General features: G+C 44.1%; 1 protein-coding gene across 1 annotated transcript in view; it reads left to right on the forward strand.

The window, feature by feature from the left end:
• MIGA1 (mitoguardin 1) overlaps positions 1-15,671 on the forward strand; it is a 159,669-nt gene that overhangs the window by 9,952 nt on the left and 134,046 nt on the right. Inside the window, exons 5-6 of the mRNA XM_030207037.1 lie at positions 3,252-3,378; positions 14,184-14,320. Coding sequence (XP_030062897.1) covers positions 3,252-3,378; positions 14,184-14,320 — 264 coding nt within the window. The remainder of the gene's footprint in view (positions 1-3,251; positions 3,379-14,183; positions 14,321-15,671) is intronic.

Consider the following 15,671-nt stretch of genomic DNA (forward strand, 5'->3'; position numbering starts at 1 on the left):
TGTGAAAGCTGGTTGCAGTAGTGAAGCTGACTGGGTTCCCGAGTGAGGAACAGAAGAAAAGCTATTTAGTATTATAAAGGTGATTGAACTTTGAAAGAGTTAAGCTGCGCTTGGCCTAAAAAGCTGGTCCTGCACTGAGTTATTAATGTAAAATAGTGCTCATGACCTGTGAATGAGTTTGTGGTGGGACTGCATGAGTGCTAGACCTGGTTCTCAGTAGCTAAGTTCTCCTCACTAGCTAGGGAAAGCAGTTCAGACAGGATTCCTAGCAGACACAGTAATGTATTGGTTTCCATGTAGATATCTGGCCACACTGTTTAAGAACTTTAAAGGTCATACGCAGTATTCTGTCACCAGAGAGGGAGACGGGGTTTTAATCTTTCGTTAATTAGACAGGTTCCAAAGAAGAAGCCGGGTTGTACATTGCTGGATCAACAAGTGCACCACTGTCACAGACCAAAGTTACCACTCAAGCAAGATCTACAGTTGCCGCTAAGTGTCCACAGCACCACAGCTCAGCGCACATCACAAGTTTATAAGGGACTCTAGGCTTCTTTTACAAAGCCGCTATGGGCTTCCTCTCGCTAGTGCGGCTTTGTAAAAGAAGCTCTCTGTTTCCAAATTGGGGGGTATTTACCTTAATGTTCATTCCAGGGTTCACTCATCTGGGTGACAGGGAAACTTAGTCTGGTGTACACAGGAAGCCCTGTAAAATAAGGAAAATGTGCAAAGAATAAATTATTGGGGTAATTTTCTAAATTGAGGGGGAAACCCCCCCCCTCCCCCAAAGCTTTAGCAATCGGAGTTGGTAACATTGAGTACTTATCTAATAATCTTTGTTGAAGATTTTCTGGCTGAACAAAAGTGTTTGTAGTTAATACTTGAGTGTACGATTCCTGGTTAATTGAAGAAAACAAAGTTGTTGTTTAAGGAACATTCCATTCTTGGATAGCACTTTACTGCTGGTTGTGTACTTTAAACATCTATTGCACTGTACTATAATTCAGTTTTAATATAGCTGTGTGGTTTTAAAACTTTTTTTTTTTTTTAGAAAATATTTGTTAAAAATATTTATTGGTATTTTACACATACTTATTAACAACTTTTTAAATGTTAATTCAAAGCTTTGAGTCTGAAATAGCCTTATTGCACTTAAAGCTAAAACATCCGAGGAACCAGATCTTCTAGTTGCGCAATATTAGAAACACTCGCAATCTGTAGTTTCCTCATATTTCTCTGTAAGTTCCTTAAGCGGAGAGGGTTTGGCGTGGAAACCCATACACTGTGATGTAATTCCATCTTTACCACTTTAAAAATCTCACCACCATGGAATCTACACTAGTATGACTTCCAAAACAGGTATCAGATAGGCCTAGTGGTTAGGGTGGTGGACTTTGGTCCTGGGGAACTGAGGAACTGAGTTCGATTCCCGGCACAGGCAGCTCTTTGTGACTCTGGGCAAGTCACTTAACCCTCCATTGCCCCATGTAAGCCGCATTGAGCCTGCCATGAGTGGGAAAGCGCGGGGTACAAATGTAACAAAAATAAAATAAAAATACTGTTCAGCAGCACCTTATCGTTACCATGGGCTTTGGGCTATGGTGTGCCAGAAGGATCCACACTGTTGCCTATTTTGTTAGTGTCTACTGCAGGTTACTAGCCAAGCTGATTTGGTCAATGGAGGCTGAGCCCTGCATGAGGTTTTGGAGAGAGCTGTGGAACCAGTAATGGGCACAGCTGAACATCTAACTGCCATTTGAAAATTGACCTCTGTACCTTTATATCTAATAAGCATTTTTATCAAGCCCACAGCGATTTAAAGATTTCTTTTTCTTTTAGCAGTAAGGAAGTGACACCTTTGAGCCCTTACACAAACACAGACTGATATGTATGCAAGCAGCCATTGTAACAGGCTGACTCAAGGAAAGCAACCTGCTTTTCTGTGATTAACTACTTATTTCCTATCAGACAAGTGATATCCTGAACGATACCTGTTGGTTTGTAATCACCCCCTGACGCAGCCCGTATGTGGGTGAAACATGGCCATGTCAGGCATGTAGAGAGTATTTTGTCCATTATGGTGAATGAATTCTGTTAAAACTCCACCACGCTGGTCTGCTCTATTTCTTCACTCATCTACAACAACTGCTGTATTTCTCCATACATTGAGAAGAGAAATCATGTGACAGTTCTTCATATCATGATACCATCAAGGCTGGATTACTTTGTAATGCACTCTGGGATAAGCAGCATAAAATGTATTGAGCTTTTTGGAATCTAGCCAGGTATTTGTGACCTGGATTGGCCACTGTTGGAAACAGGATGCTGGGCTTGACGGACCTTTGGTCTGTCCCAGTGTGGCAATACTTATGTACTTATGCACTCTAAGTTGGTGTGACTACAGAGGGTTTTCACCAGCTCCAGTGGATTCAGAATGCTGCAGCATGACTGATAGAAGTTTGCAAGTGACTTGAACGCATCGTACCATTTCTGCAAAAGCTTCACTGGCTAACTGTATAGTACAAGGCTAAATTTAAAACTCTGATCTTCAAGGCTGTTAAGGGAAACAGGCAAGAATACTTGAAGAATAGGATCTCCCTCTCTGCATCTCCAGGGTTGCTGAGGTCCTCCCAAGAAGCATCCCTAATTACACCTTCTCCAAAAGAGATCACATGGTATGACATCCACCAATGAGCCTTCTCTGGAGTAGCCCCCACTCTCTGGAATACACTCTCAGAAAGTTTTGCGACAGGCAAAGCCTGCCTCTACTTTAGGAAGCAGGTGAAAGCCTGGCTCTTCTCTCAAGCCTTTAATGGAAGAAGCAACTAATACACTCAAGGGCTAATATTGGCTGCACTTACTGCAGCAGGATTTGCTTACCACACATGCTTCTTTTCTGGCTTCATGTGCAATTTTTCCTTAATGTAGTCACCCTTACCTTCTAATTCCTGTTACTCTATCTTATCTGTGTTCCACCTCCACTTATCCCCTGTTCTATTAAGATATTTTAATGTGTGTTGTGCTGACATTGGAAGTCTTGCTGTGCCATAATGTGTACTGTTATTTGAATATTTTTCCTGCTGTAATAATTTATTGCCTATGTCTAGATTATAGTTGCTATACACTGCCTTGATTGAATGTCTTCAAAGAGGCAGTAAATAAATCCTAATATGTAAAAAAAAAAAATGTTTTTGAAGAGAAGTGAGAGAGCCACTCTTACAGCTTTACCAAGACTCTTCTTCCAATTTCAGGTTCGGAGTGCCAACTCCTGTCCCAGCTGTGCTTGTCCCAATAATAATTCCTGGGACAAAACAGAGGAGGATGACATGAAACTTGTCAACATTCCAGTTACCACCCCAGAAAACTTATACTTGATGGGTAGGTATTCAGTAGATTAGGTGACATGGTCGCATTTATTTTTTTAATTGTCATATCTGTTAAAGTCCAAAGCAAACTTTGTTTTCTTGTCAGTAGCTGCAAGGAACATGCAATTACAGTTTGGTGGCCCTCTCCCACTGTTATCTTTCTCGTAGAAATACTCTGCGGCAGTCAGCGTTTTAGCCGTGGGCAGATTTAGCCGAGGATATTCAATGTCGGGCCATGTCTGGGCTCTGGCATAGAATATCCAAAGCTAAATGGATGTGAGGAAGCGTCCTCTCGTCCTTCAAAGTTCTTCTCTTTGCATGTATTTAAGGGCTGACCAAGGTCCCCTGGGCCTAGTACATACCTGATGGTCTAGGGGGGTTGTAGGGGCAGAAGGGATACCTCCTTTAGAGGTCATGGCAGCCATTTTACACTGGCTGCCATGACAGGAAGGGGCAAGTGGGAATCCCTCCTGCTCCTATGACTCCACTGGACCACCAGGTATGTACCACTAGGCTGGGGGTTCTACAGATGTAGAGGAGGTGGTGGGGGCCTCAGTGTAACAAGTCCTGATAGGTGAGCCCTTGGACCACCACTGAGCTCCCAACCCAGAGGTCAGAAGGGCTTTGACTGACAGCAGATGAGTCACTCGTTGCCAAGAGAAGTCCAACAGATAACTCGGAAAAGGACCTTTGGGGTAGGCCTGGTTGATCCTGGACCTGGGATGCCCTAGAGACAGGTATACAGGCAGGTGACAGGGGCACGCGACTGTAGGTAGGAACACTGGAGCTGGACTGAAGATTGGAACGAAGGACTGATGGCATGAACTCTTAAGCTGGACTGGAGACTGGAACACCGGACTGAAGGCAGGAACTCTGGAGTGGGACTGGAGACAGAATACAGGACTGCAAGCAGGAACTCTGGAGTACGACTGGAGACTGAAACACGGGACTGAAGGCAGGTCAGCCAGCCAAGCAAGCAGGTCTGGAGATAGAGGTTAGAAGGCAGGGCAAAAAGAACTGAGTTAGGGGCAATGAAGGCAAGGCAAGCAAGACCAGAAACAGAACTGGCAGGTCAGAAGACAAGGCAAAGAGAGCTGGCAGCAACACGTACTAGGTGACCTGTTGTGAAGGCAATACAGAAGGGAGCCCACGTGCCTTAAATTCCTCAACTGGATGATGTCATCGGGGAGCACCAACATCTGTCTCAGGCTTCTTGGCCTTTAAATGTAATGCTTAAGTGCATGTGCTTGCCCAAGAAAGCCAGCTCCTGTGGGCTGCGGCTAGAGGATGTCAGAGCCACCAAGGATGGGCACTCGAGTGGCTCACCACAACAGGGATGGTTGCTGAGGCTCCGAAGATGCCCTGAGGTGAGTTGGGTAACCAAAGCACAGCCATGGCAATGACACTCATTCAGCCCTTAAATACATGAGGGGTGGAAAGGAGGAAGGATTGAGTCACGGGAGGCAGCAGGACAAGCGCCATAATCCGGAAGCTAACTGGATACCGGCGATATGTATACCAGTGCCCAGTTAGCTTTGCAGCTAGTTAGGACAACATTTTTGCTGTCCTAATTTTAGTCACTTACCTAACTGGTTAGTGGTCTGAATATGGCCACTAACCAGTTAGGTCCTGGTTCCTCCCATGCTCCGCCCACAGACCATTCCAGCAGTAACTGGACAGTGCAGGGGTGGTGTGTTGTAATTTTCTGCAGCACTGTCCAGTTAACTACCACTGAATATCTCCACGTAGGTGTTCAGAAGCGATTTAACCGGGCCGGAAAGGCTCCTGCCCAGTTAAATTGCTTTGAATATTGGGCTCACTCTTGTTATATTCCACAGAACATCTCTCTAGCATGAATGAAGAGTGATATTAACTTTATTCAGTGGTTTGGAATTTGCAGTGGATAGATGGTCTGTCAAGTGTTCCGGTTGCATGTATTACATCACAGAAACCGTTTACCTGCAGTAAGTGGTGACAATTTTTTTTTTGTTGCTTTGCAAAGGAAAGTTAATTTGTTTTTGGTATAATCCATTTTGAGAATTCAGACAAATTACAGTTTTTGTGTTTTCCTTACACAGACATAAACCTTGGTTGGTATTGCTATAAGGCAAAATCAAAATTCAAACTTCTATGTCAATATTTTTATTGTTGCTTCTATAATCTCATTGAACAATGGTCTGTAGATGTTTATTTCTTCTAATTTTATTGTGGTCCTGGATATGAAAACGGTTTCCAAGCCCAGAATCCTGTTTCCCACAGTAGCCTATCGAGGTCCACCCTGCTACTTACTCCCAAGGATAAGAGATGACTTTCCCCAGGTCTGCATCAATAGTAGTTTATGGACTTTTCTAACATACTCATCCAAAACCCCTTTTACACCCTTCTGCACTAATTGCTATTACCACATCTTCTGGCAGTGAAATCCAGAGCTTAATTATGCATCAAGGGATAACATATTTTCTCTGAAGTCAAGCAGAGTATCATAGTCTCACGTGTGGGTGATACCATCTGACTGAGCCTTGTGCGGGAGCTGCTCTTCAACTTCTTTACTTTTGAGAATGTTGCATTGTGTATGTGTGCACCTTCATGCCTGCTGCTGTCAGACAGGACTAACCAATCTCCTTTTTTTTCTGCAGAGCATAACAATTCTTGTGCTCCCCTTTAGTTTGTGTCAAAATTGGGTTTTTGATTATTTTTCCTCCTGATCAGTGCTAATCCATTTGTGTAAGTCCTGTCGCTATTTTGTGTATTTTGTTTTCCCTAGTATTTGTTTTTTTTCAGAGTTTTAAAGTTGTCTTTCTTTTCCTTCAGCCCTCTCTTGTCCTCGGTAGTCCTAGAGCACTCAGTTGAGTACTTTTGCCATGAGTCATTTAATAGTTTAAAAAGCTTGATATACTACCCTTCTACCATAAGTCAGAGTGGGATACAATATAAAAATATATCAAACATATAAACGGCAAGAGACCGACTCACCTGCAAATGCGCAGTAGAGACTTCCCTCTCTGTCCCGCCCTCGCGTCAAGACGTGATGATGTCAGATGGCGGAACAGAGAGGGAAACGGAGTTGGAGTCACTGTCGGATGCTGCCGCCTGGAAACGAACATCGTGCGCACCAACCTCCACCCTCCCTCCCATCCCCGCCGCCGCTCCTGCCCTCCTCCATATCGGGCCCCCTGCACTGACAGCGCCTCTCACTTCCGTGTGGAAGCACTGCAGGCAACAGCAGAGCGATCTGCTGCTGCCTGCAGCGCTTTCACACGGAGGTGAGAGGTGCTGTCAGGTCAGTGCAGGGGGCCCACCACGGAGGGGGGAGGGAGCGGCGGCGGCGAGGAGGGTAGCTGGAAATCTCGCCCATTTTTACGGGCTTAACGGCTAGTATATATATATATATAAAGAAAAGAGCACCATATCTTTAAAGGCCTTCAGCCTTCTCTTGTCCTCGGTGGGCCTAGAGCACCCAACTGAGTACTTTTTACTGTGAGTCATGTAATAGTTTAAAAAACTTGATATACCACCCTTCTGCCTTAAGTCAGAGTGGTTTACAATATTTTTTAAAAAATTATATATATATATATATATATATATACATATATACACTATCAGGCTTATTTTCGAAAGAGGACGCCCATCTTTCAACACAAATCGGAAGATGGGTGTCCTTCTCACAGGGTCGCCCAAATCGGCATAATTGAAAGCCGATTTTGGGTGTCCCCAACTGCTTTGTCACTGGGACGACCAAAGTTCACGGGGCATGTCGGAGGCGTAGCGCAGGCAGGACTTGGGCGTGCCTAACACATTGGCGTTCTCGACCCATAATGGAAAAAAAGGGCGTCCCTGACGAGCACTTTGACGACTTTACCTGGTCCTGTTTTTCTTATGGCCAAGGCACAAAAAGGTGCCTGAACTGACCAGATGACCACCGGAGAGAATCAGGGATCACTTCCCCTTACTCCCCCAGTGGTCACTAACCCCCTCCCATCCTCAAAGAAACATCTTTAAAAATCTTTTGTGCCAGCCTCAAATGTCATACTCAGGTCCATCACTGCAGTATGTCCCTGGAGCAGTTTTAGTGGGTGCAGTGCACTTCAGGCAGGCGGACCCAGGTCCATCCCCCCCTACCTGTTACACTTGTGGTGGTAAATGTGAGCCCTCCGGAACCCACTGTACCCACATCTAGGTGCCCCCCTTCACCCATAGAGGCTATGGTAGTGGTGTACAGTGGTGGGTAGTGGGTTTTGGGGGGCTCAGCACCCAAGGTAAAGGAGCTATGCACCTGGGAGCAATTTGTGAAGTCCACTACAGTGCCCCTAGGGTGCCTGGTTGGTGTCCTGGCATGTCAGGGGGACCAGTGCACTACGAATTCTGGCTCCTCCCACAACCAAAGGGCTAGGATTTGGTCATTTTTGAGATGGGCGTCCTTAGTATCCATTATGGCCGAAAACTGGGGACGACCATCTCTAAGGTCGACCTAAATATTGAGATTTGGACGCCCATCTTGTTTCGATAATGCCCCTTCGTGGGGGAGGCACTGCAGTGGACTTCATAAATTGCTCCCAGGTACATAACTCCCTTACCTTGTGTGCTGAGCCCCCCCCCCCAAACCCCACTACCCACAACTGTACATCACTACCATAGTGTGAAGTCTGTGGCCATGACCACCCTCAGACTTACCTTGTTCCTGGGGGTCAGCTTCCTAGCTGGCTCCTGTTTCTTCTGTCTGTCCTTTCTGAGCTAGCTCTGGCTCTCTGTGCTGGCTGCATCCAGCAGCATGACACTAATTGCCTCACTATACTGCACCTGTGGGTGTTGCCTGGGTTAGCTCTTTCTCTCTCTGTGTGTGCTAGCTGCTTCCAGCATGACTCTAATTGCTTCACTACACTACACCTGGGTGTGGGAAGCCTCTCTGTGTTTCTGCCTGCTCTGTGGTTTGTGCCTGAACAGCCTCCGTAGTTACAGAGATTGCTGCAGCTGTGTCTCTGGTGTTGAAGGGCTTTATTAATCACTTAGAGACTGCAGCCTTGGCCTTTGCATCATATAAGGTCCCTGGTATGCTAGAGTGCTCTGTGAACTGCTACATTGTCCAGTTCTGTGTGATTGCCTAGTGTTTGACTAGTTAGCTTGGGCACAGCCTTGCTTGGTAGCCTGTGTACAGCTTTACTAGTTCTTCTGTGTTTGCTCTGTGTGAGTTCCTAGTGTTTGCCTAGTTAGCTTGGGCACTGCTCTGCTTGTTAGCTTGTGTACAGCTTCTAGGTCTCCTGAGTTTAGCCTCTGGTTTTCCCCGGTGGGGTTTCCTTGGTTTCTGGAGCTTCTGCCCTAGTCTTGTCCTTTGCCAGTTCTCCTTGTTACTGGAGCTGCAGCCCTAGTCTTGCTATTGGTTCTGACCCTTGCCTGTACCTATCTACTGCTCTGCTAGCCGCCTGCCCAGAGACTCCTGCTTTGAACCTGACCACGCCTGGCTCTGCCTATTGCCTATACTCAGTTATTCTCTGCTAGCCACCTGTCTCTGCCTATTGCCTGTACTCAGATCTTCGCTGCCAGCCACCTGTCTCTGCCTATTGCCAGAACCCGGACATTCCCTGCCTGCCTGTCTCACGTTAGCCTAGGTACCTGGGAGCACTGCTGGATCCTGACTCCGGTTGTTCCTGTTGCTGGTTCCAGTTCTGGTTTTCCTGTAAGCCCTACCGGCTGCTCGAACCTGAGGGCTCAACCCTCAGGGGAAAGGCAGCTAAGCGTAGGTGAAGCCTACCCCAGTGTGTTCCAGTCCCGAGTGTTCCAGTGCAGGACTCCAGTCCGGGGTTCCAGTCCAGCCGAAGGTGATCTTGCCTGCCACTGCCGCTCCTCGGCCGTGGTCCAAGGACTCACGTACCCAGGGTTCCCGGGGAAGAAGCCTGACAGAATGCCAAGGTCCTCGAGAACACGACACATAGCCCTTACGGGTGAAGGAGGCACCTAAATGTGGGTACAGTGGGTTTCTGGTTGGTTTTGGAGGGCTAGCTGTTTCCTCCACAAACGTAGCAGGGCGGGGGGGGGGGGGGGGAGGGGGTGTGCTGGGTCCGCCTGTCTGATGTGCACTCGTCCACTAAAATTGCTCCAGGTCCCTGCATACTGCTGTCACGGACCCTAGTATGACATCTGAGGCTGGCACGACATATTTTTAAAGTTTTTTTTGAGAGGGGGGGGGGTTTAGTGACCAGTGGGGGGAGTAACGGGAGGTCATCCCCAATTTTCTCTGGTGGTCATCTGGTCAGTTTGGGCACCTTTTTGTGCCTTAGTCGTAATAAAAACAGGTACGGGTGCAAACGTCAGGGACGTCCTTCTTTTTTTCCATTATGGGTCAAGGACGTCCAAGTGTTAGGCACGCCTAAGTCCTGCCTTTGCTATGCCTCCGACATGCCCCCTTGAACTTTGGCTGTCCCTGCGACGGAGTGCAGTTGGGGATGTCCAAAACTGGCTTTCGATTATACCAATTTGGAGTTTTCTGAGAGAAGGACGTCCATCTTCCGATTTATGTCAAGAGATGGGCATCCTTCTCTTTCGAAAATGAGCCCAATAGTATGCTACATTACAATGTCAACACAATACGTAATAAAACATTTTAATAGACAGCATAGGGTGTATGCAAAGATGGAACATATAGATAAGATAGAGTAACAGGAGTAAGAAAATAAGGTACTAATTTAAGGCAATATCTTCTTTTTCAGATCAGAAATTCACTAAGTGTGAAATCTGTGCACCTTAATGTAGATACATAGATATTGACTTATCTAGTATTCTATATTGGAATCTGGGCACCCATAAGAACTTAAGAATAGCCATACTGGTCCATCTAGCCCAGTATCCTGCTTCCAAAAGTGGCCAATCCAGGTCACAAGTACCTGGCAGAAACCCAATTAGTAGCAACATTCCATGCTACCAATCCCGGGGCAAGCAGTGGCTTCCCCATGTCTATCTCAATAACAGACCCTGGACTTTTCCTCCAGGAACTTGCCCAAACCTTTTTAAAACCCAGATATGCTAACCGCTGTAACTACATAAGTACATAAGTAATGCCACACTGGGAAAAGACCAAGGGTCTATCGAGCCCAGCATCCTGTCCACGACAGCGGCCAATCCAGGCCAAGAGCACCTGGCAAGCTTCCCAAACGTACAAACATTCTATACATGTTATTCCTGGAATTGTGGATTTTTCCCAAGTCCATTTAGTAGTGGTTTATGGACTTGTCCTTTAGGAAACCGTCTAACCCCTTTTTAAACTCTGCTAAGCTAACCGCCTTCACCATGTTCTCCGGCAACGAATTCCAGAGTTTAATTATGCGTTGGGTGAAGAAAAATTTTCTCCGATTTGTTTTAAATTTACTACACTGTAGTTTCATCGCATGCCCCCTAATCCTAGTATTTTTGGAAAGCTGTTCCACTCCACTCAATATTTTATATACCTCTATCATGTCTCCCTTCAGCCGTCTCTTCTCCAAACTGAAAAGCCCGATTCATAATATCAACACAATACAAATAAAACACCTTATTAGGCACACATTAGGACAGTCAAATAACAAATATGATAACCCCCCCCCCCCAATATTCAAAAGCATTTAACTGGCAAGAACCGACACCTGGCCAGTTAAATGCCCCATAACTGGCTATCCGCAAATTGCCACGACCCCCTGAAAATTTATGGTTGGCAGCTAGTGACTAGCTGGTTATATCATGTGATATAACTGGCTATCCGCTGATTTTCAGCTCAAGTTTGGCAGCCATATTTGGCCACGTGAATACCAGACCTATCTTTGGCCGGTTCAAACCCAACCAGCCAGTGCTGAATATTGACTTGTCCAGTTAAGTTTGAACCAGCCAAAAATAAATCAGATATTCAATACCGATCACTGGAGATGGCCCAGCATTGAATATCCAGGCTCAGCACCAACCTCAGGAGATAGCTGGGCTAACTCTCGCAATCTAAATATTTGGCCCGATGTCTGCACAATGCAAATGACACACATGAATAGGCACACTTTAGAACAATCAAATAGCATAGATATGATGCTTGTAATGTCAGTACTATACAATAGAACATCTTAATAGGCAGGCCAGGCAAGTTCAGTTGAGAAATATAGACAAACAAGCTAGGAAGGGCAAAGTTGTTGAGATAAATAGATTTGTGGCTAAATTGAAGGCAACCTGTGTGCGACCTGAAAAGTCCATTCAGTTTTTAGCTGGGGAGCTCCCGTTTGTTAGTCCTTTCGATATTTGGGAGTCATTATTGACTCCCAACTTTGTTTTACTGCAGATTTGTTGGTTTGGCATGGATTTATGGTGCTTTGATTTCAGGTTTTAGTTAATTCTCTTTTTATGTCGTTGTTTGATTATGCAAATGGGATATTGGTAGGGATTTCTGTTGAGAATTTAAAAAAAACTACAAATGCTTCAGAATGTTGCGATATGGATATTGGGTGATACCGATCGGTCTGATCATGCGACTCTATCATATGTGCGTTAACATTGGTTGCCTGTTTTTTTACCCTATTAATTTTAAGATATTAGTCTTGACTTATAGGGATTTTTATGAACAGGAAAGGTCTCCTTTGTCTGGTTTTCTCAGTAAATATACTCCATGTCAAGCTTTATGTTCAGCGGATTCGCTTTTATTAACTATTTCTGCTGTCAAGAATACATCTTCCGGCAGCGAGTTCCAGAGCTTAACTATTCTTTGAGTACAAAACATATTTCCTCCTATTTGTTTTAAAAGTATTTCCATGTAATTTCATTGAGTGTCCCCTGGTCTTTGTACTTTTTGAAATGTATTCTTCTGCCTGTTTTTACACCACTCTGTAGACCTCAGTCATATCCCCCCCCCCCCCTTAGTCATCTCTTTTTTTTTCAAGTTGAAGAGCCCTAACCTCTTTAGCCTGTCCTCGTATGGAAGGAGTTCCATCCTCTTTATCAGTTTGGTCACTCTTCTTTGAACCTTTTCTAATTCCACTATATCTTTTTTGAGAAACGGCGACCAGAACCGAGCACAGTATTCGAGGTGAGGTCACACCATGGAGCAATTATAGAGGCATTATAATATTTTTGGTCTTAGTTTGCATCCCTTTCCTAATATTTCCTAGCATCCTATTTTCTTTTTTGGCCACAGACGCACACTGAGCAGAATATTTCAGTGTATTGTCTACGATGAAACCTAGATCTTTTTCTTGAGTGCTGATTCCTAAGGCAGACTGTAGCATCAGTTTACTGTGATTCAAATTATTCTTCCCAGTGTGCATCACTTTGCATTTGTCTACATTAAGTTTATTCTGCCATTTGAATACCTAGTCAGTTTCCTAAGGTCTTCCTGCAATTTTTCACAATCTTTATGTGTTTTGACAACCTTGAATACTTTTGTGTCATCTGCAAATTTAATCACCTCACTCATTCTGATTTCCAGATCATTTATAAATGTGTTAAATAGAACCAGTCTCAGTACAGATCCCTGCAGCACTCCATTATTCACCCTCCTCCATTGAGAAAAAGGGCCATTTAACCTACCCTTTTTTTCTATTTAATACCAATTCCTAATCCACAGAAGAATATTGCCTCCTCTCCCATGACTTTTTTTTAAATGTTCTCAGGAGTCTCTCCTGAGGAACTCTGTTAAAGGCTTTCTGAAAATCTAGATACACTTCATCAACTGGCTCACCATTATCCATATGTTTATTCACACAAAGAAATGAAGCAAATCGATAATGCTAGACTTCCCTTGTCTGAACCCATGCAGGCTCTGCCTCATTAAACCATGTTTGTTTGTGTGTTCCGTAATTTTATTCTTTAAATAGTTTCGACTATTTTGCTCAGAACTGAAGTCAGGCTTATCGTTCTGTAATTTCCCAAATCACCCCTGGAACCCATTTTAAAAATCGGTGTTACATTGCCACCCTTCAATCTTCAGGTACTACTGACGATTTTAACGACAGGTTTTGAGTTCTTTCAGTGCCCTGGGGTGTATACCATCCGGTCCAGGTGACTTATCACTCTTTAACTTGTTGATTTGGCTCAGTACGTCTTCCAGGTTCACTGAGATTTCTTTCAGTTCCTCCGCATCATCACCCTTGAAAATCATTTTTGGTACAGGTAGATCTCTTACATCTTCTTCCGTAAAAACCGAAACAAAGAATTCATTCAGTCTCTCTGCTATGGCTTTGTCCTCCCTGAGTATCCCTTTTGCTCCTTCATGATGCCATTATAGATTTAGTGTTTTGCATGCTGCATCTAGGCATGTAACTTATGTGCCTTGTTATAGAATTATCCCCTTCATGGGTGGATTTAGGACCTGTGCAGGATTCCAGCAAAAGCCTTGGTGCATGTTCTGAGCTCAGCACCATCGTTAGTCGTCGCTGCAGTGACCTGAATAAAGGCAATAAAGAAGGGCTGTAAAATAGAGAAAAAATTTTCCTTCGTATTTGCAAGTCACCTCCCATTCCCAGCTCTGTCTAAGAAGCTTGTGGTGTATTTTCTAGTCAAGTCTAAATGGACTTTTGCTCCTGATACTGGTTTAACTTTGGTTGATACAATAGTCAAACAAATTGATTTTGATTTCATATAAAGCAGGGGCAAAAATGAAAAGTAGAATGTGATTGATGAAAAGCGACTATTGATGCCAGTGGTAGTAATGCAAGAGTACTCTGTTAAGCTCACTGAGCGGAACTTTTTGCTTCTTAGTTAGAATTTTGAGGTGCTCTGGGGTTTACCAATTTCCAGTTAGTTGCATTGACTTTCTAGTTTTGTACAAACGACTGCAGTTTTCTGGAATGCAAGTTGCTTAATTGCTGCCTCTTTATTTAGGCATGGAACTATTTGAGGAGGCACTACGTCGGTGGGAGCAGGCATTAACTTTTCGAAACAGACAAGCCGAAGATGAAGCAAACTGTGGTTCCATCAAGCTGGGAGCAGGCGATGCTATTGCAGAAGAAAATGTCGAAGTGAGTCCTTATTTTGTAATACATTCAATAACCAACTAGTTTTCTGGCATTGCATAATTTTCACATCTAGGCTAAAAGCCCACCTTGTTGAGGCTGCTTTTAACTCCTAATTCCTATTCACTTGTTCATTACCCATGTCTGTTTTATCATTCCCACCTTAAATAATTCACTTATCCCTTATTTGTTCTGTTTGTCTGTCCTGATTAGACTGTAAACTCTGTTGAGCAGGGACTGTCTCTTCATGTTCAGCTCTGTGTATGGCTAGTAGTGCTATAGAAATGATAAGAAGTAGTAGTAGCCTTTGGGATTCCGGAATCTTGCTACTTTGAGATTCTGCACAGAATCTTGCTACTCTTTGTCCTTATCCCTTATTTGTCCTGTTTTGTCTGTCCTGATTAGGTTGTAAGCTCTGTCGAGCAGGGACAGCCTGTTCATGTTCAAGTGTACAGTGCTGCATACAACTAGTAGCGCTATAGAAATGATAATTAGTAGTAGTAGTAGTACATCACTGAAGGCCCGATGCAGAAAGCTACCGCAAGCCTAACCATGGGGTTACCAAGGGTTGTATGCACACGTTAATGGCCAAGAAAACCAAAGAGGTGTTAAATCGTGCAGAAGATATGGCCGCACATTTCATTAAAAATGTATGGTGATGAGGTCATTAAGTATTCCGCTGCAATGCAGAGAAGGGAACTGTGGCTTTTGATGTATGGGCAATATGAGAAATTATTCACCAGGTCCAGGGCAGTGTAGAAGAGTTAGCGGAGAGGATTTAAGGCCGTTTTTGTAAGATTTAACTGCCAGTTTTGTCGTCATCTGCAGCCAGAAAGAAGTGACTGATGAGAGGTAATAGAGCTTGTACGCGTGTCGGAACAAAAATGAAAATGTCAGCACACATAAATATCAGCCTCACAAAAATGTATGTGCAAGAAATTTTTGCTGTGCTGATATGTGCTGACACTTCAGCTTTTGTTCTGACATGCACAAGTTGCACTTACTGCAAAACCTTTGTGTCCATGCATCCAGCAGGCTCCCTCCCTCCAATTAATGTGCAGATTCTGCAAACATACAATTTGCATATACTTAGCTTTCTGTGCATAGCACGGTATTGTGCTTACAGTACAAAAAACATGTACACAGGGCTCTAGCACATGGCTTTCTGCATTGCCTCTAAGGCTGAATTAACATCTTTTTGGACTCCATTGAATTCAGTAGGATTCTTCCAGTAGGATAGTGAGCAGTTTTAAGTGCAATATTTCTTTGTTTTATTCTATATTAAAATTAATAATCAAAACACTTGAACAAATAAACAATAACCATTATGTATCTTGATAACAGAGACAAGTATTAT

This window comes from Microcaecilia unicolor, chromosome 6, assembly GCF_901765095.1.
Source record: "Microcaecilia unicolor chromosome 6, aMicUni1.1, whole genome shotgun sequence".
Taxonomy (NCBI): Eukaryota; Metazoa; Chordata; class Amphibia; order Gymnophiona; family Siphonopidae; genus Microcaecilia; species Microcaecilia unicolor.